General features: G+C 37.7%; 1 protein-coding gene and 1 long non-coding RNA gene across 2 annotated transcripts in view; one reads left to right on the top strand and one right to left on the bottom strand.

Moving 5' to 3' along the window:
• LOC125802992 (uncharacterized) overlaps positions 1–856 on the bottom strand; it is a 10,660-nt gene extending 9,804 nt beyond the window's left edge. Inside the window, exon 1 of the long non-coding RNA XR_007440042.1 lies at positions 768–856. This is a non-coding gene — a long non-coding RNA (uncharacterized LOC125802992). The remainder of the gene's footprint in view (positions 1–767) is intronic.
• si:dkey-191g9.5 (rap1 GTPase-GDP dissociation stimulator 1) overlaps positions 1–23,748 on the top strand; it is a 26,954-nt gene extending 3,206 nt beyond the window's left edge. Inside the window, exons 2-14 of the mRNA XM_007258713.4 lie at positions 824–928; positions 5,684–5,806; positions 6,573–6,698; positions 7,005–7,133; positions 8,327–8,452; positions 9,634–9,777; positions 11,317–11,448; positions 11,551–11,685; positions 13,365–13,490; positions 14,274–14,413; positions 15,901–16,027; positions 17,348–17,476; positions 22,137–23,748. Of these exons, the coding sequence (XP_007258775.3) occupies positions 824–928; positions 5,684–5,806; positions 6,573–6,698; positions 7,005–7,133; positions 8,327–8,452; positions 9,634–9,777; positions 11,317–11,448; positions 11,551–11,685; positions 13,365–13,490; positions 14,274–14,413; positions 15,901–16,027; positions 17,348–17,476; positions 22,137–22,264 (1,670 nt within the window). The 3' untranslated portion in view covers positions 22,265–23,748. The remainder of the gene's footprint in view (positions 1–823; positions 929–5,683; positions 5,807–6,572; positions 6,699–7,004; positions 7,134–8,326; positions 8,453–9,633; positions 9,778–11,316; positions 11,449–11,550; positions 11,686–13,364; positions 13,491–14,273; positions 14,414–15,900; positions 16,028–17,347; positions 17,477–22,136) is intronic.

Below are 23,748 nucleotides of genomic sequence, written 5' to 3'. Positions count from 1 at the left end.
CACCATAATCACACTTTATTTGATGATCTGCATAATGACAGAATGTCACTTAGAACAGTACATCCAAGCCAACACCATTTAGGATTTTTTTTTTAATAATGTTCTTATTAAGTTGTTGGGCCAAACATTCCATCCCAAACAACACATTTTCTCCTCATTGCCCTTCAGCACTGTCTTTGTATGGAGGTGCTGCTGGAAAAAACAGCATTTGGACAAAGGCTTTGTCACCCACATTTAGCCAAAAGTTTTTGGAAACAGCAGCATTGGCATTTCGCCATTTAGCCTACATTTTTTGGACACAACTATCCAAATGTACAATGATTGGTTTACACTAGCATCCACTAGATAAACCACAGCAACCATTTAGCAACCAACTGGGATGCCTTAAAAACTGCCTAGCAACACCACAGCAAACAACTTGAAACTAGCAAACACTTAGCAGCACCTTAACATCCACCTGGAATACCTTAGCAACTGCCTAGCAACCACCATAGATATGTAAGTATCCACCTGGAATACCCACGCAACACCTTATCAACCTGCTGGTTTATCACCTGAACCACCTAACAACACCTTAATAACCATCTGGGATATAATATGAGCCCTCTAGAAATTAATGACCAACACCTTAACAACCACTTGAAAACCAAATCAACTTAGCAACTATTTTTTTTTAATATTATTAGCGTGCTTTTCCAGCCCAACTTAAAGTTTGTTCACGAACTTCCCTTTCTAGTTTAAAGTAGTGATGGTGAAGGTGAACTGACCTGGGAGGTGCCACAGATGCTTCTGAATCTGACCACTGTATCTGTTTTGTTTACAGACTCTCTGTCTGAGGCTTTGAAAGCCATCAGTGTGAGCACCGAGCTGGTAGAGGAGGAGCTGAAGCCTCATTTGGACACCCTGCTGAACCTCCTGCTGGAGAAAAGTGAGTCTCTGAATTCACACTCATATCAGGTTCCAACAAGTATACAAAATACTTTCACTCGTACTGATGCTGGTTTTAAGCTTTTAGCTTTAAGAAGACAGTCCTAAATAAATTTAAAGTATTAAAGTTCCCATTGTGCCCTGCTAGAAAATCCAGCTCAAGACCAAATGGTCATCCAGCTGGTTATCTAGCTCTAAACAAGCATAAGGTATGTTTTGGATGATCAGCTGATTTTGAGATGGTTTTATTTTTTGCAGGACATCTGTGAAGAAACAAAACATGGATGTTTAAGGGTCCATGTGACAATGGTAGCTAGGATAGGAGCACGATAATGCCAGATACATCATTACACAGTGCTGTTAAACACAGAAATCTTTTAATTCTCTTTGAAATAATTTTTAATGTATGTTAGCCTTTTTAAATTCTAATTTTTGCTAGCCTGGTAAAGGACATTTGCCTGCTACATTAGTATTAAGTGAACAGTGGTGTAATAAATAGGTGGATGTTGACTCTTTCAGTAAACTTGCAAAACTGAAAATTGTAGAAGAATTAGAGTGTATAGAGTATAAATTGCTGACAAGAGCCCAGTGTACAGCAAAAACACATACATATGTCCTCCACAACAGACTGTTTGACGTTAGCTTGGAAAGCTAATGCTAATGTTAATACCAGCCCTGTTATTACAGTCAGCCATGGCATACACATATATGTTACATACATACATATTTAGTTAAATCAAACAGAAGAATTCCAACAAATGTCTTAAACTGTTTAAATAATTAAAACATAAATAAATAAACAATTTAATAAACTGTTTTGAACAGTCATTTACACGCGGTGTGTCTCCTCTGTGCTTTTCTCTTGCTTGCTGTTGTTGTGCTACAGCTAGTTAGCTAACTAGTTAGTTAGCACTTACACTAGCTAGCTAAGAGTTAGCTCAGACATTTTACGCTAGCTAAACTAACAATTTCTCAAAGTAAAAAATGTGCAGCTAGCTACACGTGTTGTTTCTTTATCAAATTTACCATGCTTAATAAATATACTTTAAAAATACTGCTTACCTGGACAACAGCTGCTTCTTTTTAATGCTTTTTCCCCTCAGTTTGTCCTTCCAGCAAAATAGACGCCTAAATTATTCATGCATGAACTATTTCATTAATTTATATGTTTGTTACTAAAAATAATGACTAAATTAAACATAATTACTCACAAAACTATTGTTATGTACATTAATTAGCAATTTCTGTTTTCACCAAGATATTACTTAAGCTTTAAGTGGAGATACTCAAATGGGGTGCATTATGATTTGTAATGCGTTTTTCTGTGATGTTTTTGTTAAAAAGGGGAGTCAGATCTAAACAGCATGTTGAATGCTATTGTCTGACCTAGGGCTCCTTCAGAAACTAACAGGGTTGCCTTATCTTATAGTGTATGGATTGGTGGTCTCTCCAATAGATTGCAAAATGCATGGGGACAAGCACTGAGAAAAAACAAATTATAATATATCTACCCCCTTTAAATTTCATTTGATTAAATGAGCTGATAAGCTTGAATATGATCCAGCACTTAAACAGAATTTTACTGACTAATCAGTCAGTGTTTATCAGCTGTCAAACATGATTATGTCAGCTTCTTCGCTGTCAGATCTCTCATACAGCAGAAACTCAGGAAGGCTTACATAACAACAAAACAACAAGCCTATTTATAAACGTGTAAACTGTGCATACCCTGAAGATGTACAGTACCATTCAAAAGTTTGGATGAACCTCTTTTTATTCAATGTTTTCTTTCTTTATCATTGATAATTCAATATTGAAGACATTATTAAAGCTAAAGTTTTATACTTTAGATTTTTCCAGTAACACACTTAGCTTTAGGGACATATCTGCACACTCATGTTTTTTATCTCAGTATCTTTATGAGGTTGAGTCACCTGGATTTGTTTTCTCAGCATCTTGAAGGAGTTTCTGGAGGTGCTGAACAATAAGTTGCTGCATTTCCTTCACGCTGTGAAGCTCCAGCTCATCCTAAATCACCTCAAATCACCATCTCATTTCATCAGGTTTAGATCAGGGGATTGTAGAGACCAAACACTTGTTTTGTTTACTGCATAATTCCATATATGTCCTTTAATTGTTGTCATGTCTTTAACATTAATTTGCAATGTAGAAGATAACTTAAAGAAATAATGAAAAACATTGAATGAGAAGGTGTCCAAACTTTTGACTAGTAAAGCAGGTTAATAATACAAACTTTCACTGCTAAATCTCATTGCTAAACGTTTTTTTTTTAATTATGTAATTTTTTTTCTGCAATTTTAAAATATTTTATCAATGTTTCATCAGTATGTACCCCTGATACGGTATGTAATCTGATTCTGTCCATATCTATTTTCATATATGTAGATATCCATGTCCTTATCCACATCCATATTGATCTGTTCAGTGTAACATGGTAAAGATATGCCTAAAAAAGACATGATTATATACTACTGTGAGCATGTGCGTGTTTGTGTGTGTGTTACAAACAGGTTGTAAACAGCAACAAACACATTGAACCCTAATTTTTCGTGCCCTGCTTGTGTGTGTGTGTGTATGTGTGTTTAAGTTAACAAATCCAATAAAGAATGTAGCAAAGAGGCGGCTTGGCTTTTCTCCAGTGGATCCGGGACAGAGGAAATAGGGTAATCAGCCTATACGTCTGACTGAGAGAAAGAGTCAGAGAAAGAGAAGCAGAGAAAGAAATTAGGTTTGAAATAAACAGAACCCCTGTGAGAGACAAGAGAGAAACAAACTGATAGAGAGACACTTGCGGTGCTGATAATGCCAACCCCTGTGAGAGACAAGAGAGAAACAAACTGATAGAGACACACTTACGGTGCTGATAATGCCAAGGCTGCATTTATGGGGAGTGTTGGTTCAGCGGTAGGCCTTGTTTTTGACTATTAAAAATACTGGTTGTATTTTATTTATTACATTTTTTCCCAGTTGGAATGTTTGACTATTCTTAATATACACACTATAACCAGAAGGGTGAACAATGCATTAGTGGTCATGTGTATGTCAGAGGAGCATGTGGTGAAATTGTGGTTGGAGGAAGGGTCATCAGGTATAAGGTGTTTAGAGCCTTGATTGCCTGTGGGAAGAAACTGTTCCGTAAACTGGTGGTCTGTGATATCACAAGGGTGTTCTAATGACCCACTGTAGACTCTAGCAGTGCCAGGAAGAGCAATTTCCAAACCAGGTGATAGACTTCTCTGGTCTTATCTCAGAAAGAATAAGGCAAAGGCAAGAAGTAGGAAGAGGTTAATCTCACCTGTAAACTTGTTCCTCTAGTTGCAGTAGTTAATGTGGAGCAGATGTTAATGCCTGTCACACTCTTAGTGATTTTATTTGGCAAATGCATCTAAAAATGGAAGGAAGCAGACTCCTTCGGAAGAACCCATCGTAGATGTTGCCATGGCAGCACGGTCCTGCTCTGACAGCTTGACCTGCCTCCGCAGCTGTTTGGAGTTTCTCTCACGCAGTAATGAGAGACCCCCTTCAGCTCTGTCTGCAGCAGATCTGATCCCACCGAAGAATGAGGAGCGTGAGCAGTGGAGAGAGGAGAAGAGCTGAGGAGGAGAGGAGATGAAAGAGCTGCTGTGAGATGAAAGCAGAGGAAAGTTAGAAAGAAGTTCCTTATTAATTTAATTTGGCAGCGGCACACACACACAAACACACACACAGAGCACCTAAGCCTCTGTACAAAGCCTTTAGGTCTTCCCTCAATCTCTGCCAGTATCACACTGAACCCTGAGGCCTGCAGAGCCATAGTTTAAGACCATGTGCTATAAAATAAGTGTGACAATGTGAAACGTATACATATGCATACGCTAAATGGACAAAAGTATTGGGACTGCTTTTTAAATGTGTTATTTCTTCCAAATTCAGGGTTTGTAATTTGAGTTTATCCTGCTTTGTTGGAGTAACTGTCTCTACTGTCCTGGGAAGGCTTTCAATAAGATTTTGGAGCATTACTGTGAGGATATGATTACATTCAGCAGCAAGAGGGTAGTAAGGTTAGAATGTTGGATGATTCTCCACTGATTTAATGTGCTGATAACAAATTATTATTTAACATTATACATTATGCACTGCATTTTCATGTACATGTTAAAAATATATTTCATCAACAATGTAACCTCTTTAATTTCACCACTGATATTTGATAGTATAACATGAATATAACATAACAGACAACCACAACCCTAACTAGGCATTTTTATTATGTCCCATAGAAGTTGCTGGTCATGATCATTTCCATTAAGTGCCTCATCCATCATGGGTGGTAGTGCCTTCTATGACATATTGATATATATATATATATGTATAGATAAAGATAATACCTCACAATTTATACAGGTGTGGGCGTTCCCATGCCATCCCAGAGTTGGCTCATGGCCAATTTACATTCTGCAGTCCAATGTCTTTTGGTCAAGCTCTGTATTTGGGCACCTCTGTCTGAAAAAAAGTTGTTGCTGTCAAAACTCACAAATTACATCGCTATGGGAGTTTGAGAAGGTGCCCGTAAGCAGGTTTTTACTGCAATACATTTTACCCAAGGCTAGGTTGTGTCCCAATCTCCCCTGAACATTCAAACCACATTTTTCAGTGCACAATGACAAGTAAAATAAATAGCCAGACACACACCACACATAAATATGCATCCTTGTTCACCCTGCCTGCATAGTCAAGTGTTCTGCTCTCCCTCCAGAAAAGGGCACTGCAGAGCAGATAGCGTCCAGCGGAGTCCTGCCCACCCTGGCCCAGACTCTGAGGAGTAAAGGCTCGCTTACATCACAGGTTGCTCTGATGGTGGCTGAGATGGCCAGAGAAGGTAAAGCAAACAACTGCTATTGTCCATTACAGCAGGTTTACAAAACATGTATTGAATCTCCTGCACTGTTAAAAAGTTTGAAATCAGGGTTACATTGTAAAACATAAACATAGTAAAATGTACAGCAAATTACTGACAATTTTAGTTGCAACATAATTTTACAGAAATAAACATTTCAGTATTAGCTGTTAAATAAACAGGATTAAACACAACTGGCAACCAAGATTGCCAGGCAGACATTTTAAATTCACTAGGTGGCATTGTACATTATTTTATATAAATTCAAACCTGTAAATAGTATTATTCAATAAATCCACAGCAAAACCAACAATGTGTGTATAGCTATACAGCAGAATATGAGTTTTTTTTTCACAGTAATACCTTTCATAAATGAACGTTAAACATTTATTGTATTGACTGACTAAAACTATGTATAAAAATAAAACATATGTTTTTATATCCCTTGTACAAGTTTTATTTCTAGTGCTTCAAGGTTCAAAATAGTACAGTAATAAGCATTAATTTCTGAATAAAGAATATTATTGTAATTTTTATAAATACAGCAGTTGTTTGCAGTGTATAATGAAACCATTATTGTATAATTAAACCATTGTATAAACAGCTTCTGTTGTGTTTGTTAGTTCTGTGCAGTTTCCAGGTTTATAGTAAATAGCAGGAAGCTGATGATGATTTATAGTTGTACATGTCCAGATTAAGAAACATAAATCCAGATTATTCTAAACTGAAATGCTCTTTCATGCTGTAGCTGCTGTGAGGGATCGGTGCATTGATGCTGGGCTGGTGACCGCTTTGGTGCCCCTGCTGAACAGCTCCAACCAGGACCTGCTGCTGCACACCGGCCGGGCCATCGGACGCATCTGCTTCGACAACAGTGAGTGTGTTTGTTCTCCGGCTAATGGGCTTTTGTTTCAGAGAAGACAAAGAGGAGCATTCACTGCAGGAAACAAACAGATTTAAAATTGCAAATGGTGTTTAGTCCCTCCTGCCTTCCTTCAGCTCCATTCTGGTGATTTTGATTTACTGACTCTGCTTCTCTCTCCACCTTTTGCTCTTTCTTCTCATCTCTCTCTTCCCACACACAAGTATTTTTAATATCACACTTTCTGCCTATTCTCATTTCATCTTACATTATTTCTTTCTCTCTTTCTTCCTCTCACTCTTTTGCTGGCTCTATTAGCTGCACAGCAGACTCAGCTGGTGAAGAGTGGTGTTATCCCCAGGCTGGTGACCATCATGCACCAGTACCCAGATAATGACCCCCTGGTCAACGTCTGCCTGCTGGCCCTGTGTAACCTCGCTGATATGGGTAAGAGCTGAAATGCACTCCTACGCCCTCTTCATCCTCATCTGGGCAGCGTGATTCTGTGCACCTCTTCTCTTCACATACACTGCATGTCAATACAAATGTTTGTGGTCATTCCTTTTAACAGATACATTAGTGGAAATGCATACACAGCCTGTCTAGTATTGGACGAGAACTCTCTGCTTAGTGCTAGGCATGGTCTACAGAGATATAAAGCCTGGAATGATTATTGTGCTTCATCCAATACTTTTGTGATGAGTTGGGGAGTTGTGGATAAGGTAATGTGGTGACATCCAATATCCTGACCTTACAAATGCTTTTGCTACTGAATGCAATCCAGCAATCCTCAAAGCAATGATCTAAAAATCTAGTAGAAAGCCTTCCATAGACAATATAGACAGTTACTACAGCAATAGCAGGAAAAAAAAACCTAATATACACTTGAATTCAGAAGAAACAATGAATGAGCAGGTGTTCCAATCATTCTTTTTCATAACATTTCCATATAATTCATATAATTCATACTTCTTATACATTCTCCTCATGTAAAGAAAACCAGCATCAAGGATATCAAAATCACAGTGTGTGACCATATTGTTTACCCTCTTTAACAATCAAAGCTCTGTTTAAACATGCTGCCCATGTACTGACTACACCCTCAAAATTGATTCTTCAAAGGTTCTTTACTAAAGACGATTGTTTGAGAATTATTGAGAATTATACAATACAAAAGCATAAATAATACTTAAATGATACTTACATAATGCCTGGTTAGAAGGCCCCATTCTTCATATACATTGAAATACACTTATACAGTATATGATTATTTAAATAACCTTTTTAAATGGTTCTATATACACTCCTAAAGATAATGGTACTTAAATGCCAAATGTTTGTTCCATAAAGAACCATATTTTCAGTTGCAATGTATGGGTTTGAAGAAGCAATTATGGATTTAAAGAACCTAAAACAGAGCGGTTCTTCTATTTCAGTGCAAGAACATATTGTGCCATCTTTATTTTTAAGAGTGTAGCTCCAAAATCTGCAACAAGCCAGTGAACCTATTTCTAGTACTACACACTGTAAATATGAAACATCCAGCAGCCTCTGATTAGTGTTAATGTTTTAAATCAGGAGGATAGCATGTTAATAACACATTACCTAATACATAATAAATTGTGTGGGTGTGTGTTCAGATGCAGCGAGAGACGCCTTGGCAGAGGTGGGCGTGGCAGAGGTCCTTACTGCTCAGCTGAGGAGAGCCCCAGATGCAGAGCGTCGCCATCTAATCCTGGAGGTGCTGGGGTCTCTGGGAGAGAGTGGTGAGGAGCACAGACAGCATAGCCACTCTACCATTGCATATCTAACCTAACTAGGAACAGCCACTGTCCCAAAACTTTATCAACACTCAATATCATGCTTTAGGCTTCACACACACACTTCTTTAACTGTGCTGGGTTGTATACTTATATTAAATACATCTGCAATCATTTTTACTGACATGCTGGTGTGATCAAATGTACAGAAGATATATTGATGGCTTGTGCTGCTGGTTTAATCTAAGCACCAACTTGCAGTGCAGTGAATTTACTGTAGTTTCAGCAACAGGGAAAAATGTATATATTTCATTAAATCAAGCTTAATTAAAAGCTAGTGTTGCACAAGTGTTTTATTTTCTTTAAAATACTAATAAACACAAATGCAGTAAATGAAACTGCAATAAAATCTGTGATGTTGGTTGTGAACACATACAGCTCTGGAAAAAAATAGGAGCCCACTTCAGTTTCTGAATCAGTTTCTCTGATTTTGCTACGTATAGGTATATGTTTAAGTAAAATAAACATTGTTGTTTTATTCTGTAATCTACAGACAAAATGTCTCCCAAATTCCAAAAAAAGAACATTTATTTGCAGAAAATAAGAAATAGATGAAATAACAAAAAAGATGCAGAGCTTTCTGACCCCAAGCAATGCATAAAAAGCAAGTTCATATTTATCAAGTTTTAGGAGTTCAGAAATCAATATTTAATGGAATAAACCTGGTTTTTAATCACAGTTTTCATGCAACTTTGCATGCTCTCCTCCACCAGTCTTACACACTGCTTTTGGATAACTTTATGCCACTCAAGCAGTTCAGTTTGGTTTGATGGCTTGTGATCATCCATCTTCCTCTTGATTATATTCCAGAGGTTTTCATATTGGTAAAATCAAAGAAACTCATAATTTTTAAATGGTTTCTTATTTTTTTCAGAGCTGTATATTGATTACCCAAACCAGAAAACTGCATTATAATGATACTGGGCTGCTAGAGAAAAGCTGTTAAAATATAATCACTGCTTTTCGTATTAATACTATTTAAATGTATTCTAATATTACTGTTTCTTTCTGAGCATGTGAACCCACATTGCCTAGTTAATTTGATTAAAATAAGGATTTTAAAATGTTTTATTTAAAAGGGCACAGTACTGTATGAATAAGTGTATGTATATGTGTGTGTGCTGTAGATGCGCTGAAGCTCCAGTTTGTAGAGGCGGGTGTGCCTGAAGCTCTCTCTGAGATGATTCGCAAATTGCAGGGTGACTCCGATCCTCATGACCTCTGCAGTATAAAAATAGCCTCCAACCTCATAGTGACGCTGCTGCTGGGAGGTAAGTGCTGCTGTCACTATATCACCCACATTTCTTATACAGCAGTACTTGCTTGAATAAACATTAAAGCAAGAAACATATTTAATGTACAGAAGTGTATGCCACCCAGGCTGAGTTATAGCAGTCCTAGGAATATGTTAAGAGCGTTAACATGATGAATGCAGATTGTATATTTATTATAATAATATACAGTCTTAAACTGGTGTCATTAACAGTTGGTTTATACAGTTTGCTGGTTTTTGGATTGCAATGATATTTGTAAATTTATTTTACATTTAGTCTGATATGGGCAATTCTTGGTCACATTTATAGAGCTACACATAGACAAAGGGCCTGCGCAAGGCACGTCACAATGCTTTTTGCTATCTTACTGTACATCTCGTCAACAGTTTTACGCATTATGCATTAATGGGTGTGGTAAAAGTGAGGTGAGTCCAGGTACATTTCTGTCATGTTTCTATTTTGACGACTAAAAACACAAGTGCTCCACTGACTGATTACAACCATGACAATAGTCAATTGTCAGAGTATATTCCTATAGGTGCGCTATGCACGCTGCATGCACCCCTGCTCATTAAACACACACACACACACAGTCACGCTGCAGAGCGTCTTTAACCCGACTTTTAACTCAACAATGAACAGAATAAGAAATAAAATAGCATTGATGTTCCCTTAAATGAGCTGCTGGCATATATAGTGTGTAATGAATGTGTAAAGCATGTGTAACATAACATACCCTCTCAGCATGGAGTTGTAGAGGTTCCTAATGGTGTTCTGCAATAATCCACCCGATGCAGCTTCGATATTCTCATACGGTTCCTGCAGATCCTGTGGAATGGGTGATGTTTTTATACCAAGTACAATAGCATCACACACATTTTAATCAGAGATAGGTCTGAAGATGCAGCTGGTCATGATATAGTGTCTGTGTCTTTATGCAAAGCTCTTGAAACAACAATAGTATGTGGATGAGCACTGTCTTGTTGAATTAGCAGTGCACTGGATGTGTGGATTGTGCATTCAGAAAAGGTAGGGCCACTGGTTGCAGCACCTCATTACCGCAACATTTCGCTGTCAAGATGATTGTGCTGAAGAGCAAAGGTGAGCTGGCACCATGCAAAATTGTGCTCAACATCATCAGATCTTTTGGATGGGTGGGTGTGTGACAACAAATCATTCATCTTAGTTTAGGAGTACAGTAGGTTGGTTTAAAATTTAATGTGCAGTGAAATGAGTGGCAACTTATTTTGCCAAGAGTCACTGGTAAATACTACAAAACATCATCTCAGTGCCATTGGTCGCAGTTGTTCTCTAAATTATGTCATAATTAATGCACCAGTCTAAAATGACTTTTTACATTGACTTTCATTGAAAGAAGATTCTTCTATTCCTTCCTTTGTAAAAGTTTACATGAGATTATGTACGGAAATATGAGTTTTTTACATGGCTAAAATATATTCTGTTGTAATAATAAAGCAAAAATCAGGCATACACATTTATATAGCTTTTTTATCTTTCTGACTGTCTGTTTTCTAGATGAGTCCATGCAGAAGTGTTTTGGCGAGGGAACAGGGACCATATATCAGGACGTTCTGTCTTGGCTGCAGTCTTCCAACACCCAGCTTCAGCTGTCTGGAGCACTGGCCATCGCCAACTTTGCCAGGAATGGTGAGAACACGACTCTCAACTGACTCTGGCAACATGCCTTCATTCTCTCCTCAACAAAATCTGCACATTAGAGCTTCCTCTACTGCTGTCTCACTCTTACAGACAGTAACTGTGTGAAGATGATGGAGCTGGGGGTGGTCCCTCATATCCTGGACTTGCTGGAGAACCATGTGGATGAGGGTGATGTGTCTGTGCAGCATGCAGGCCTCAGCGCTCTCAGAAACCTCGCTATACCAGGTATACTGACCCTAAAAGCTCATTAGTGACCTCATTATAACATTCAGTGCTTAGACCTTAAATCCTCACTACTCCAGTCACTATTAATGGAAAGGGTTCAAACCTAATCTCTGTCTTCTGCATGCATTATAATATCAATGACTGCCATGAACTAGGGATGACCTCTGTATATTACGAACATTTGAGAACATATTTATTACATTATAAATGTCTCTGTTTAGTTTTTGGATTTACATTGATTAGGCAACAACTAATACTACAATATATTATATTTAAGAAATATAGTACATTATATTGGGAAATTGCCATGCCACCAGAAGTTTATACTTTAAAGTAAATATGTAATTTAGAGATCATTGTATGGGAACTATTTTCTATTAATAGGATTACCAAACTTTATACATAAAACATTGTATGCTAGGCATATTTGTATCGGACCATTAATTTTTTAAATAATCTGTGGTGTAGGCGTCTATTTTTTAATGCTATATTTATTTTATATAAAGCTATGGCATGATGATCACAACAAAGCAAAATAACAAGTCAAACTTTTTTTAATTAAAAGTTGCACATGTTAGCATGTTATTATCACACAGCTCTGGGGCTCAGGCACACGTGAGCTCCTCAACTTGTCTGCACTTGACTTGCAGCGCTGTGTGCAGCTGTTCTTAATAAACAATTTTATTAAACAATAGGCCTATGCTTCTTCAGTGTTGTTGCAATGTTAATTAACACCATTCTGAACAGATTTCGCTCATTCAAACAGCCCAAAAATGTTTTAACGATCTACTTACTCAAAAAGGTGGGGTCTAAATCGGGCTCGGGCTCATAATAACCGTTTATGGGCCAGGTCTGTTTGGACTTTTTGGGTCCAATCTACGCTCTAATCACATATACACACAGTCAATTTACTAGAGTATGTCCACCCACTGGACACATTTGGAACTGCAACAACCACACTTAACATTATAGTGCATTATTAAACTAACTGTAAAAGAGTAGTTAAAATATTTAAAACCTTGTACTAAACATTACAAAGAATATGAAGGAACAGAAAATCAATAGGTAGCTGCAGATTTATCTGAAAAAAAAAAAACATTTGTAATACATGTCTATATAATAGACGTTTATAACCACCATTGCATTCTAGAAATATAAGATATAAAATCAGAAAAAAAGCTTTTTCTAATGAAAATGTTTGGTGAAACACTAAAGCAATATATTAAATAAGCAAGTTCAGTTTTTTTAGCTTTCCTGAATGTTTTTTGCTATCATTGTCTCTATCCACACCAATATAATGTGAATGATTTCTCACACATGGTCCCCCTAGAAACTGCTACTGACATTTTCATAAATATTTACTAGTAGAATTCAGCTCAATGGCTTTGACTACAGGGGAAGATGGTAATTAACCATTTGATACAGATCTATTTGCATAGGAGTATTCCTTTAACAGCATAGTATTTTTATTCCAGACCCAGAGGTGCTAAACCAAATGTTACTGTATTATTCGCTTATTATTGCAGCTCTATTTAGGGCCGATGCTCTTCTGGCAACCACTCATTTTCAATATTTAGATCATCGAGAAATGAGTGTCAGCCAGAGCTTTTCTTAATCTAATCAGTCTGAGCTCTAGCTAGAAGCTTACATTCTCATTCTTATTCCTCTGTGCATTCCAGCGTCAAATAAAGTGCGCATGCTGGAGGATGGGGTGAACGAGAGGATCAGGACGCTGCTGCGCTCCGACATGCCCCCTGTCCAGTTCAAACTGCTGGGGACCCTGCGCATGATGGTGGATGGACAAGGTCAGCATAATATAATGAAAATAAATAAGAGAAAATACCCTGTATTGTGCAAAGCAGGGCTGAAGTTCTTTATCATGCTTAGGTAAGAAATAATAATACGATAGATTTGAGATCACATTGTCCAAATTATGGCTGTCCTAATATATTTAATACTAGTAGTGACAAATTGTAAGGTAAGAAATTACATTCTACCTGATTGATGTTTGCTACTCATGTAAAACTACTTGAATGTAGAAAAACGTATATTGCCGTTTTTGCTTTTTTCTTTTTGATATAAAAAAAAAAATATTCACATTGTGTTAAACTCTTAAATGCATTCATAGAATTATTCCCAAAGGTCTTGGTATAAAACCTTTTTACACATTTTCACATTTTTACGCATTCTGAAGGGCTTTTTTAGACTAAACATACTCATCAAAAATCGTGCAATGTGAATCTGACTACAAATGCTCCTTATTCTAGAAATAAAGAGTTAAATATTATATAAAATGCTGTTATTGAGCCTCCTCTTTCACAGATGTTCTTTACTCTTCCTATATTATTAGCTTCCCAAGCTTATGACTACTATCAGGGAGCACTCAGCTCCACACAATAGAATAAACCCAGCACAAACAGCAGCTCTGACTGACTAAATTACAGGTTACACTCAAGAATGCTGCACTTCTCAGAAGGAGTGGGTGTAAAAAAATAGTTAAATACATTTATTACGCTTTATGTTTATATGTATGTTTTTTTCTCTGTGTGTTCTGTGTTTGTGTGTGTATGTGTATGTGTGTGTGTCAGAGGAGGCTGCTACAGTGATGGGGAAGGATGAGGTGCTTTTGGCACGGGTTACAGAGTGGTGTGAAGCAAAAGATCACGCTGGAGTCAGAGGAGAGGCAAATCGGCTTTTAGCAGCACTTATCAGACACAGCCGCTCCCCTGTGAGTAGAACAAACATACTATCTATTCTATTTCTAGTGCATTCAGCCCAGAAATATACAGCTACACAACAGCCCATCAAATCAATGTTTATTTGCTGTTTGGACAACATGTTGGGACATCCATGCACTGAAAAGCTTGTGACACAACTAAAAACTAAAGGAACATTTCTACAGGAGTTCTGCCCCACCTGCCCCTTCCCAAAGGCGAAGCTCATGCGGGTTGCCAGAATGACACACAGTGACAAGTGACGACAAGTCTCACTCTGTAGCTAATTAATGAATATATACATTTCAGTGTCCAAAATGTCCATCTCTGCTATAGGCTAGTGGTGGTGCTAAATTACCCAGCTATGGTTAGCAACCTTACTGAAGCTCAGTGATTACCTTTTCAGCAGAAAAACACCCAGCTGTTTGTGTGCTGTTATCTATACCTGGCAACCCTGTGGAAATGCTTGGAAATGAAACACATCAAATTCCACATGTTTCCTTGATATCTGATAATACATCCTGATCATGTTATGAGTTACAACTGACAATATAATCTTTATTAGTTTTTAAAACATAATATATCAGTAAGCATACTAAATATATTAAATACAATGGAAATACTAAATATATAATATATATTACATTAAATACATTATATTGAACTATTACTTCTACATATGGAAAATATACAGAAACAAGAGGATCATATGTATACAGTGTATACACATACTTTATGGACAAATGTTTTGGGGTACCTATTCATTCAGTTTTCCAAGTAAGGTATATAATATAATATAATATAATATAATATAATAATGTGGGACCTCTTCTCCATCTTACCAACTCATCCTATTTGAGCCCCACCTTTCCAGAGAACACAGTTCCACTGCTCCACAGCATATTGCTTTATATGTTTCTAGCTCACACATGGAAAAGGATGGTTATTTTATAGGATATTTTTATTTGCTTCAGAGAGTCGTATTCTATTGGCAGTATTTCTCTACACTGACTAGACAAGCTGTGTATATATTTGCATACCTGTGCCAGCAATGAGTGCAACCGAAAAAAGCTTAATCGATACTGTAGATTAGTGTAAGACTAGGTGTAAACAATGTCTAGAAAACCAGTACTATGGAAAACATGCAGATTGTGCTCCATTCAGTTTAGAGACATTTCATTTGCAGTTTATTAATGTGTTTCTATAACATATAGTTAAGTGCAGGATGTTTTTGCCCTAAACATGCATTAGAATAAATGTATAAAGGTAGCAATGGAATCATGTGCTCCTTAATGGCCTGATACAGATCGTTGATTAGTTGGTAAGTGAGTAAGCACCAATCTTCGTGATATACTGTAAGATACAGCACACTCCTGTAAATGTAAGGCATTATCAAAGCCCTTTATTAACATGGTTCTTAAAGTTCTTAAGGATGATTGTACTCCTCCCTAATACAGCTGACTGTTGCAGTATTTTGTGTGTTCTTCTCTCCTCGTAACAGGAAGTCATTGACTCTGTCGTCAAGGCAGATGGGATCCAACATCTCATCTCTATGGCAACCAGTGAACACGTCATCATGCAGAATGAAGCCCTGGTGGCTCTAGCTATTGCCTCTGCAATAGACATCGGTAGGTTCTGAAACCATGAGTAGGTGCATGTGGTCTATTAGCAGTGCCTCTCTGTTCTGAATAATGTGGTATAGAGGGTATACACATGACATCACAGTTAGGGGAGGTCAATGCAGATACGCCCACTGAGTTGCAAAAAGACAGACTGAGTGGCAGCGTTAGCATTCAGTGTGTATGGAGTGAAAACCTGAAATGAAAAACGCTGTTGTGAAATTAACTGTACAAACTTGTTCTTATTCAGAGAAAATTGGAGCGATTCTTATACAGACTGCAGAAAGCTAAAGAATTCATAAAACGAAACGTTAAGGCTTTTTTTATTTCAGGCTTTGTTTAGTGCAGTGGTTCTCAATGCTGGTCCTCCCATAACACTGCCAGTACACTTGATCCAACTAATGAACTAGCTGATAAGCCTGTACTGAGGTGAAATGCACCAGGAAAACAGCAGGAAAACACTAAAACCAGCAGGACAGTTGTATTCCAGGACCAGGAAAAGATCCACTGACTTAGTGTATTTCCCCATTGTTCAATTCTGATACATTAAAATGTCAGGAAACATGATTTTTGGTCACATGTCAATGTTCACAGACCATTGGTAAGACAATAGATTTAAGGACACATTATCCAAATTATAGCTGTCACAATATTTCTTTTTTTTGTGACACATTGTAAGGTAACAAATTACAGATTGCCTGATATTAAAATCACCAATCGTCTTGGATTAATACTACTGATCCAAAAGCACTTTAGAGAACTTTTTTTACACAGTGTTCTTTCCAAAGTTAAAGTTTTTTCAATCCTCTGTGAAAGTGGCCATGTATTAGAATTCAACTAAGTGGGTGTATTTCAGCACAAATGTGACGTCTGTACATACCCTCTGTTGAAAGTAGAGTTGCCAGTTCTATTATACAAACGTTAGAGATGTAAGAAGTTTGAGAGGGAAATCAGTTGTTACTATCTGGGTTACTATGCTATGTCACAAAGCAATCTTTTGCCAAGTATAGTCCCTGTCACTAGAAGATCAAACAAAGGTTTGAATCCCAATAGTGGCACATAATTGGTCACACTCTCTCTCCATTACCGATTTATTACTACAGGTGGTTTTGGACCTTACTGGTCTAATTAAAATCCATAAAACTATGTAAATTCAGTGTGAAAGGACTGAGTTTCCTCCCAAAATGTGGTCATGAGGCAACAAAATTCCAGCAGTCACATGCTAGCAGTCAGTTTTCAGCCTGTAAGTGGGCTGTTTGGTATTAACTGCTGTAAGTGACTCTTTAACTTACCCTATTCTCGTTCTCTCCCTGTGTGTGTCTTACTCAGAGGCGGTTCAGGAGCCGTTCCAGATCGCTGATCTGTTACCCACCCTCCAGAAGATGCTGGATGACCCTGTGGGGGCAGTGGAGGTCAAATTTAGCACATTAGGCCTCATCTGCAGCCTGGCCAACTCCCGTCAGTAACACCCCATTCACACTTCACAACATTAACTAAGGAGCAAAAACTTCTCTAAAATACTGTAGAAATATTTGAGCTGGATTTGAAGACTCTGGGTTATTAAAAAGTGGACTGGCTGTTAACAGCGACTTACCTCATTTAGCATTCTCACAAGAAAAAGTGCTGAAAAGGGAAGAGCTCATTAGACGTTTTTGTTTGAACTCAGTGCACCACCTACGTGCACTGCATGCACTCAGCAGATATTCTTACACAGCCTTAAACTATAAATCTGCTTATACAGGACTTCTCCTAACACTTCTTGAAGTTTAATAGTCTATCGTACCAGCCTTGGGCTAGAGCAGCCGTAGCTCAGGCATTTGTTTAACACTGCGTGACATTTGGAGAAACATTTTTTTTTCATAAATCTTGTTTCAGAAATAAAATTAATAAATGTATAGTTTGACTGAACTTTTAAAGATCCTTCTATAACAGCTGTCTGGCAGTGGTTTATATTTTTGTGGAAAGAAATAACACTAACAATAACCTTAAAGGCAGCAATCATACACTTCTATCTACATAAGTATAACTACATGACTTCAGAGATTAAAAACAGCTTTAATAACCACTGCAGTTTAGTACAATTTATTTCCTATATTTTACCAACACACTCACATGAGTGACAACAAATCAAATCAAATCAAATTTATTTGTATAGCGCTTTTTACAACAGGTGTTGGCACAAAGCAGCTTTACACAAACATGATTACAGGACAAAGAATCAGGCAAAACATTAAACATAGAAAATACAGAATACAGAACCCCCAGTGAGCGCGGAGGCAAGGAAAAACTCCCTCAGAGCTGCAGGAGGAGGAAGAAACCTTGGGAGGACCAAGATTCACATTTGAGGGGGGACCATCCTACCACTGGTCAAACGGCTTTTAAATTAAAATTTAAAAAAGTCTTTTATACATCCATATAGGTTTTATGTACTCAGGAGTGTAATAGCGCCACTAATGGCTTGGATGTAATCAGTAGTGGAGAATAAGATGGACGATGAGCAGCTGATCTGTGGTGGTGGTGGAGAAGAGCTGACTTCAGAAACTTCCATCAGTCTGGCTGGACAGGAGACGCGAGAGCCTGAGGGTCCAACATCAGTATCGGGTCAGACAGGTGGGCAGTCAGTAACTCGGAGGAAGGCAGAGAGATGGAATTAGTTTTGACTGGATTTATGCAAAACTGAGAATATTAAAACATTATCAGAGTGTGGCAAATGACTCCGGCAGAACTGAATAAAACAGCCTAACTAAAGGCAGAGAGCCAGAAGGTAACATAGACATGGAGGCTCCCTGAAACACTGGCATCCACCCACTCCACCGTCCACAAACCTGAGTGACCGTGTGCAGTGGGAGAACAACAGCACCAGCATCTCAGTTTACCACAATTCTCTCTGTCCATGAACCCCTGGATCTGCAGCCTTATCTAAAGGGAAAAACATTAATTACCAAAAGCTAAACTAAAAAAGTAAGTTTTCAGTCTAGACTTAAAGATTGAGACTGTGTCTGAGTCCCGAACATATTCGGGGAGATTATTCCAGAGTTGAGGCGCTTTATAAGAGAAAGCTCTTCCTCCTGCAGAGCTCCTCTGAATTTTAGGAACTACTAATAAACCAGCACCCTGAGATCTAAGTAATCGCGGTGGTTCATAACAGGAGATGAGGTCTTGTAAATACTCAGGAGCGAGCCCGTGTAGGGCTTTATACGTTAACAGGAGAATTTTATAGTCTATGCGGAATTTGACTGGCAGCCAGTGCAGTGCTGATAGTACTGGACTAATATGGTCAAATTTTCTCGTTTTAGTAAGGACCCTGGCTGCAGCATTTTGAACTAGCTGAAGTTTATTTAAGTTACTGCCGGAACATCCAGACAGTAGCGCATTACAATAATCTAGCCTTGAGGTAATAAAGGCATGTACTAATTTTTCTGCGTCATGCAGTGATAGGGCATTTCTTAGCTTGGCGATGTTACGGAGGTGTAGAAAAGCTGTTCTAGTAACATTAGATATGTGTTTATCGAATGCTAGATCTGAATCTATGATAACTCCAAGGTTTTTAGCTGCTGAACCAGGGGTGGCTGAGAAGTCAGCCAGATTTAGCATTAAGTCTGATAATTTATTTCTAGCAGCTTTGGGGCCTAATAGGAGAACTTCTGTTTTATCACTATTTAATAGGAGGAAGTTGTGCGACATCCATGATTTTACATCTTCTACACAATCCTCGATTTTCTTTAATCTCACTCTGTCATCAGGTTTGGCTGATATGAAGAGCTGCGTGTCATCCGCATAACAATGAAAATTCACATTATGTTTTCTAATAACTTTGCCCAGTGGGAGCATATATAATGTAAATAATAACGGTCCTAATATAGAGCCTTGTGGAATTCCGTATCTTACCTTGGTATAACTGGAAGACATATCATTTAACCTCACAAACTGATAGCGATCGGTTAAGTACGATTTAAACCATGCTAAGGCAGTTCCGTTTACACCGACCATGTTCTCTAGTCTTTCTAAAAGGATAGTATGATCTATTGTATCAAAGGCTGCGCTCAGATCGAGAAGTACCAGTAGGGAAACACAGCCTTGGTCGGCGGCTGTAAGTAGATCGTTTGTTATTCTAACTAAAGCTGTCTCAGTGCTATGATAAGGCCTAAATCCAGATTGAAATTTTTCATAGATCTGGTTTCTTTGCAGGTAAGAGCAAAGTTGTTGGGCTACAGCTTTTTCTAAAATCTTAGAAATAAAGGGTAAGTTTGAAATAGGTCTATAGTTAGACAGTACACTAGGATCAAGATTTGGTTTCTTGATCAGAGGTTTAATTACAGCTGTTTTAAAGGCTTTGGGTACATGGCCCAGGGCGAGCGATGAGTTTACTATCATTAACAGAGGTTTAATTATATCTGGCAGTACCTGTTTTAGTAATTTTGTGGGAACAGCATCAAGTGTGCAGGTTGTGCTGTTTGAAGAGGAGATAATTTTCTCTAGTTCTAGCTGTGGAAGTGGGTTAAAGACTTCCAACCTAACTTCAGTAACAGGGTTTTGTTCTAGATCAGCCAGACCAGATGACAGAGAGGATGTAATATTTATCTGTTTAATTTTATCCCGAATGTTTTCAATTTTACTATTGAAGAAGTCCATAAAATCGTTGCTGGTGTAAATGGCTGGAATCTGAGGTTCAGTACCTGCCTGGTTTTTAGTTAATTTGGAAATAACACTAAAGAGAACTCTAGGATTATTTTTATTTATCTCGATCTGTGAGGCCAGATACGCTGAGCGGGCTTTATTTAGTTCTTTTCTATATTTAACAAGACTGTCTTTCCACGTAGAGTGAAACACTTCCAGTTTAGTTGATCGATATTTACGCTCTAAATTTCGTACTAACTGCTTTAAGGTACGAGTTTGATCATTGTACCACGGTGCGAGCTTTTTCTGTCTCTCTATTTTGTGTTTAAGGGGTGCTACAACATCTAAGGTAGAGCGAAAGGTATTTTCTAAACCTTCGGTTAGTTTGTCTAGTTCTACTGGGTCTATAGGAGAATACATTAGAGTTGATAAGTCTGGAAGCTTATCTGTAAATTGTTGGGCTGTAAAAGGCGTAATTGAACGTTTTACAGAGTAGCTAGGGGATGTACGTATATTATGACTGAGATGTAAATTAAATGAAATAAGGTAATGATCTGAAATTGCGGAGGTTTGAGAACGAATATTTGGGTTATCTATGCTCACACCCAGGGTCAAAACTAAATCCAGAGTATGATTACAGTAATGAGTAGGTCCTGTTATATTTTGAATAATACCAACTGAGTCTAAAATCGATGTGAATGCCTTTTTTAATGGATCATCCAATTTTTCGAAATGAATGTTGAAGTCTCCAACTATAATCACTTTATCATTACTTACTGCTAAGTCTGTGACAAAATCACTAAATTCTTTTAAGAATTCTAAATAGGGCCCTGGTGGTCTGTAGATGTTAATTAAAGAAAATGCATTCTTTTTTGTAACTGGATTAATTATACTGGTGTAAAGAAGCTCAAAAGAAGTAAAATTTTCATAGTGTTTCTGATTTATTATTCTGATCTATTACTGAGATCTTTCTTAAGCTCAAAAGCAGACAAAGTAGATTATTTTACCTGTGCTATTTTTTGGTCTTTTTGTCTGATTTTATTGTTGCCTAGGAGACATTAAGGAGATTTTTTGACAGTTGACTCTTGTTAGCTTTAGCTGTTATTTTAGTGTATTTTTAAATTATTTTAGTGTATTTTGTCATATTTCCTTAGATTATTAAGCCAATATTATGTCATGTTGCCTTAAAGACTGCATTAATTCTGCCCTTCAATAAAGTGTTAACAAACAAATATATAAATATAAGCCAGTTTTTATATTTCTATTATTAATAATCAATGTAAAATGTATAATTAAACATTTAATGTACAAGCTATATATACAAATATCGTCATTACTGAATCAATTAGGTTTCTAAACAGAACAGTTTTCTTCTACATTGTAATTGTCCATGACTATGATTTACATACTACATATCTGAAATCCTATTTAAATCCCTTTTATCCTATGTGGTGGGAACTGTCTGTAATTATCTCTCTCTCTTCCTATCCTGTTCTCTCAGGCATGATGAAGGAGCAGATGGAGGCACTGAACCTGAAGGACACCCTGTCCAAACTTTCCACTCATACCAGCACCAAGCTGGCCGCCCAGGCAGACACTGTGATGGCTGTGCTGTCTGAAAGCAGCTAGAACAGATCTCTGGCCCACAGGACTACACAGCACGTTCTATTCATACACTACTAACAATCCAGTCCTCCATTCTATCAGACCAAAGCAATCAGAACTGACTTGGTGCCCAGCTGTGAGCTCAGTAGGATTCAGGGTGGTGTCATTTCGGAGGAGGAACCTGATTGTCTGAAGAATGAAGCGTCATTCCATGCCTCATTCCCTATCAGCTGACCTGTGACCACTTTGAGGATTGACACTGAGGGTGCATCTCAACGAGGTTAGCTGATTCTGTGTGAGAGCAAGCTGCTGCAGGCTGTGTAAAATCCTTGGTTTTGTTGTTTTCGAAACACCGTCAGGAGAAGATTAGCAATTTAGGGAGATAATTGGTGTGCATTGCCATAATTCGTCTATACAAAGTTGTTCTGTCCTCAGTTATCTGCATCTTAGGTTTAGCCAAGCAGCTGTATGGAGTAACATGTGCTATTTTCAGCATTGGCAATTAATTTATCCTAGTATTTATTTATATATTTATTTATTTTTTTGGAGTGGATGTTAAACATATGTAAATAGATTCGTGAAGTATAAAATACAGATAATACAATACTCTTCTACAATATATTCCTCATTCAGCAAAGCACATGAACTCACACATATCCCTGCATTTTCCAGCAATGTGGAATGTGATTACAGTTCTTGCCTGAGAAAATGAGAAAAGGAAATGTATCTCAATTTGCAATACCGTACTTATTCTGTAATTTCTGTGTATGATATTTATATCATAGCTGGCCTTACTAGTGTCTGAGTGATTTTTCGAAGCAGATTCTTTGATCATGTTGATCATTTTACTAGCTAAACATGAGCACAAAATGATATCTATATAAATATGTAACTTATTAGCAATAGCAAGAAACATATCAAGAGCTAAGCTTGAGATCTTCTAGTTTAATATTTAAAAATATATATATATATCACAAATAGCAATCATTGATGCGTAGCAAGTGGTGTGACTGTGCTATGGGTTTATGCAACTCTCTGTACGTCTGTCTAAAACCGAGACAACTCTGTCGCTAACGCTTCTCAATTCTTGACAAGGAAAATCCTTCAACAGCTGATAAGACAAGAAAAATGTAACAATGCTTTTGGCACGAAATGCACAGTGTGAGTGCAGCCGATTGGACAGGTCGAGAAGAAGCAGCAGGAGCTGAGTGGAGAAAGGCTATCTGATCAAACAGGATCGATATGAACTGCGACTGAGAGCAAGCACTAGCACAGGCAATATGAAGGCCTTTATGTGGTGCTGCTGACCTGCTGCATCTCCGCCTGTCTCAACAGCAATTCATCACAGCGACTTTATCAAGCACTCCACAGCTAGATAACTGTAATAGCACAATCTCTGTCTGGTCCTGATAATGAGTGTTGGTTTTTAAATTGACTATTTCTGGTGTTGAAAAGTGTGTGGTTTACCAGAAGAGCCTGTTTCTGGCAATAAAAGTAGAACAGCTGAA

This window comes from Astyanax mexicanus, chromosome 7 (assembly GCF_023375975.1).
Source record: "Astyanax mexicanus isolate ESR-SI-001 chromosome 7, AstMex3_surface, whole genome shotgun sequence".
NCBI classification, from domain to species: domain Eukaryota; kingdom Metazoa; phylum Chordata; class Actinopteri; order Characiformes; family Acestrorhamphidae; genus Astyanax; species Astyanax mexicanus.
Note: the sequence above shows the minus strand (reverse complement) of the source record. Positions and strands in the feature narration are given on the sequence as shown.